Raw genomic sequence first — 5,000 nt, 5'->3', positions numbered from 1 at the left:
TATCCCCCCCTCTCTCTCTCTCTATCCCCCTCTCTCTTCCCTCTATCCCCCTCTCTATCCCCCTCTCTCTTCCCTCTATCCCCCTCTCTATCCTATCTATCTATCTATCTATCTATCTATCTATCTATCTATCTATCTATCTATCCCCCTCTCCCCCAACCTCCTCTCTCCTCTCTCCCCCAACCTCCTCTCTCTCTCTCCATCTCTTCTCCACCCCCCTCCACCCCCCCAGGTCTCTGGATGGTCGTCTGCAGGTGTCCCACAGGAAGGGGCTGCCCCATGTCATCTACTGCCGCCTGTGGCGTTGGCCAGACCTGCAGTCCCACCACGAGCTGCGCGCCATCGACCTGTGTGAGTTCGCCTTCCACACCAAGAAGGACGAGGTGTGTGTCAACCCCTACCACTACCAGCGCGTGGAGACGCCAGGTGAGCCTGCCTACCTACCTGCCTGCCTACCTACCTACCTACCTACCTACCTACCTCTCCCCCACAGGGCCCCACTGAAGCCCTCTGCAGATATGGTGCAGTCTTAAGAGTGCAGATGTGGTGCAGTCTTAAGAGTGCAGATGTGGTGCAGTCTTAAGAGTGCAGATGTGGTGCAGTCTTAAGAGTGCAGATATGGGGCAGTCTTAAGAGTGCAGATATGGGGCAGTCTTAAGTAGGGGTGGGGGAAAAAATAGATTTTTCGATTTCTCTCGATTCTCTCTAGAACGATTCTGTCTCGATTCAGAAAAGTTCATAATCGATTTTTTTATAAAATAAATAAATAAAAAATTAATATTTTTTTTTTTACACATTCATTTTGTGTTGAAATGCAAGCTGCATCGATTATTGCATTGTTCATAGAAAGTCATAATTGTGACAAGGACACACTTTTTCTCTAATAAAAAAAATAGATCTGTTGATTTTCTTTAATTATCAAACACAAAGTAGGAAGTGATTTGAGACTCTGAGTAGCAAACTCAAATGTTTTAAAAATCGAGATGCATCGATAATCGTTTTATCGGTTTAGAATCGATAATCGGTTTAGAATCGAGAATCGGTTTAGAATCGAATCGTTGACCTCTGAATCGGAATCGAATCGAATCGTGAGGTGCCAAGAGATTCCCACCCCTAGTCTTAAGAGTGCAGATGTGGGGCAGTCTTAAGAGTGCAGATGTGGGGCAGTCTTAAGGGAAAAGCAGTTTTGTTGTTCCCTCAGGTCATTTTGATGAAATGGTGCAGTATGTCCCTGCTCTTATTTGTACCTTGTACAGTTGAAATGAATGGCTGTCAAAAGCATGAACAGCATGGCGTCCTGCGCTTGCGTTGGGAAGAAAGGTGCACAGTTACAGCCTGAGCCTGTGCAGTAAGTGCTCTTGGGTCTGGTCCGTCCAGAACCGATGGCCTCCCTCTTGTCCGAGTGAATGCTGTCCATGCCTTTGCAGTCATTAGTCGATGTAGTTCAGTCACTTCCAGTGAATGCCCGTAGGCAAAGTCACTTCCATTGGATGCCCCTCGGGCAAAGCTCTGCTCTAGCGCGGCTCCTTCAGGAAGTGCCAGCAGCTTCGGCTGTAATGTTAAACCTGCTCTCTGGAGGTCTGCCCTTTTCTTCTAAAAACACCAAATGGTGCAAAGAGTGCCGGGTTGCTGTCTGAGCTATTGAGCCGTTGAGTGTGTGAGAGGCTCGCTCGCTCGCTCGTACAAAAAGACCATGTAATGTAAATACAGGTGAGCGTACGAATGAATGTGAACAGACAGCCCCTCTCACTCAACTCACTGTAGAGTATCAGTGTTCGTTGCTTAATGACGTTTAATGACAAACTCCTGTATAGATGATCAAAATCGAAATCAAAATGGGGTGTCTTCAAACTCAACAAACTGGTGGTAGGACTGTTGTACAGAAGCAGTATGACACTTGTGTTCACTACTATAGAGGGTGTGTTTTATTCATTTGAGTAGTCACTGGGAATCACACAATGTGTTTTAAATGTGAAATTCCTGCCAGTTGGTATCAGAGGATGTGGAAAAGATGTTTGTGTGTGTGTGTGTGTGTGTGTGTGTGTGTGTGTGTGTGTGTGTGTGTGTGTGTGTGTGTGTGTGTGTGTGTGTGTGTGTGTGTGTGTGTGTGTGTGTGTGTGTGTGTGTGTTCCTGTGGGGAGGGAAGACTTCTAGTTTACTGGCACTGAGATGTTGGCTTGAGTCAGTTCTGTTTTTGTGTCAAGGAAGTGCGTCTGTCCCCTCTGAGGTGTGTGTGTGTGTGTGTGTGTGTGTGTGTGTGTGTGTGTGTGTGTGTGTGTGTGTGTGTGTGTGTGTGTGTGTGTGTGTGTGTGACGCCAGAGATGAGATGGGGCTTCATCGTGTTGTTTATCCAGCTGCATGCTTGCTGCCACTCATCTTTTAGTGTTCTTGAGTTCCGAGCAGAACTGGGCTCAGTAAACACATCTGCAGTGGACACACACACACACACACACACACACACACACACACACACACACACACACACACACACTACTGTAGAGTAACACATCTCAGTAAACACATCTGCAGTGGGCACACACACACACACACACACACACACACACACACACAGCACTGTAGAGTGACACATCTCAGTAAACACATCTGCAGTGGAAACACACACACACACACACACACACACACACACATACTACTGTAGAGTAACACATCTCAGTAAACACATCTGCAGTGGACAGATGGTGAGGCAGCCTTGAAAAGATTGTATTGCTGACGCCTTTTTTGTCCCTCTCTCTTTACGTGTGTGTGTGTGTGTGGGTGTGTGTGTGTGTGTGTGTAGTGCTGCCTCCTGTGTTGGTTCCGCGCTACTCTGAGATCCCCACTGAATTCCCTCCTCTGGATGACTACAGCCACTCCATCCCTGAGAACACCAACTTCCCCGCTGGCATTGAACCTCAGAGCAACTACATCCCTGGTGAGCTGAACACACACACACACACACAAACCTACACACGTGCACACCCACACACATGCGTGCACAGACACATACATACACACACTCACTGCATTTCAGATATTCCACCATCATAACTCATTCCCAAAGTGACACACACACACACACACACACACACACACACACACAGTCAGTCTCCCCCAGCTCTCTCTAACTGGCAGACACATGATGGGCTTAAGCTGATTTCAGCGTTTGCCTCCGTGTGGAGTTGAGTCAGCTCTTCACTGACTTACTCAAATCACACTGGGAGAGAAAGAGGGAGAGGAAGGGAGGGAGGGAGGGAGAGAGACCATGTTGGGACCAAGCATGAGATGGAGAGAGAGACGAACAGGACAGGACGGGACAGGACAGGACAAGACATGGAACGAAAGCAGGAGTGTCAGAGGGAGGGAGGGAGGGAGGGAGGAAGGGAGAAGGGAGGGAGAAGGGAGGAGGGAGGGAGAAGGGGAGAAGGGCTTGTGACTGGTGTGTGACTTGTGTTGGAGGTGATGACCTTCCGATCCATTAACATTAATGCAGTTAGCAGTAAGAGCTCTGGCCCTGTCCCTCATTAAGGAATGTCTGCTTTGTTTAATGCACTCACTCAGTGGAGGGCCCCTGCTTCCGCTCTGAGAGAGAGAGAGACGGAGAGGGAGAGAGATATAGGGATATATATAGATAGATAAATAGATAGATAGATAGAAGGACGGAGAATATTTCCTGGCTTTCCTCTTAGTGAGAGGCCATGGGCTGGATGTGCCTTTAGCAGAGTGTGGTCATACTTAGAGATCTACTACGACCGAGACAGATACGGACTATAGGCAGTCTAGATGTTTGTGAAATGGCCTGAATGTGTCACTAACCAGGAGTGTGGTTTTGCTAGCATAGGACTGAGATGAAGGGGGCTAGTGGCATGGGACTGATGGTGATGCACGTGGTATACTATGCATTGAATTCACATGATGTGTTTGGTGCAGTTGAACACGTCTGGAGCTGGATGGAACAGATCACTTCATTTGATTTGGGAATTAGTGGTTTTAACCCCAGTGTGACCTTTTGCTTTTTCAGAGACGCCCCCGCCGGGTTACCTGAGCGAGGATGGGGAGACCAGCGACCATCAGATGAACCATAGCATGGACACAGGTCAGAGTTCAGAGGTCATTGCTGTAACCTAGCAGTCCCAGACTTGTGTTGAATCTCCTGGCTCTGGATGGTGGAGGTCTAACTGTGTGTGTGTGTGTGTGTGTGTGTGTGTGTGTGTGTGTGTGTGTGTGTGTTCTTCCTTCTGACCCCTCACAGGATCTCCAAACCTGTCGCCCAATCCAGTTTCACCATCCAACAGCAACCTGGGTAAGAGGCCACGCCCACTCAACCCCACCAGACACAGACACACTCACACACACACGCACGCACACACACGCGCACATACACAGACGCACACATACACACACGCACGCACCCACACACACACACACACATACTCAGTAGTGGTGTTGTCTGTAGTGTTAAGCAGGGCTGCAGTGAGTCGTCTGTTCTGGTCTGCATGCCTCTCCCAGGTCTCCACACAGTGACACCCGCAGTAGGCAGTAGGGGACAGACTCTCAGGGGCAGACTCCTGCCCTCTTGCCCTCTCAGGGGGCAGACTCCTTCCCTCCTGCCCTCTCAGCTCTGCCTCAGGGGGCAAACTCCTGCCCTGTGTGTGGGGGTGGGGGGGTGGGTGTGGGGCGGGTGATCTCAGATACAGGAGCCACTCCTTGTCCCCCATTCCTTCAGATGGTATGCTTCCTCTCAGGACACGCGTGTGTTTTATTTATAAATACCCCAACTGTGAGTGCCCCACCCAGAGAGCAGACTGAGACTGGGGTTATTAATCTGCTGGATTATCCCTCTGGCCTGAGTCATGCATGACTGAATGGAGTTTTGGACCGGTGCTGTTTGTACGAGTATGAGTATGAGTATGAGTGTGTGTGTGTGTGTGTGTGTGTGTGTGTGTGTGTGTGTGTGTGTGTGTGTGTGTGTGTGTGTGTGTGTGTGTGTGTGTGTGTGTGTG

General features: G+C 49.2%; 1 protein-coding gene across 1 annotated transcript in view; it reads left to right on the top strand.

Annotated features, from left to right (window-relative positions):
• smad3b (SMAD family member 3b) overlaps nucleotides 1-5,000 on the top strand; it is a 30,312-nt gene that overhangs the window by 14,467 nt on the left and 10,845 nt on the right. The window contains exons 2-5 of the mRNA XM_031564802.2: nucleotides 233-426; nucleotides 2,798-2,932; nucleotides 4,019-4,093; nucleotides 4,250-4,300. Coding sequence (XP_031420662.1) covers nucleotides 233-426; nucleotides 2,798-2,932; nucleotides 4,019-4,093; nucleotides 4,250-4,300 — 455 coding nt within the window. The remainder of the gene's footprint in view (nucleotides 1-232; nucleotides 427-2,797; nucleotides 2,933-4,018; nucleotides 4,094-4,249; nucleotides 4,301-5,000) is intronic.

The sequence above is a fragment of the Clupea harengus genome, chromosome 3, assembly GCF_900700415.2.
Source record: "Clupea harengus chromosome 3, Ch_v2.0.2, whole genome shotgun sequence".
NCBI lineage: Eukaryota > Metazoa > Chordata > Actinopteri > Clupeiformes > Clupeidae > Clupea > Clupea harengus.
This window is presented reverse-complemented; position numbering and strand designations above follow the sequence as displayed.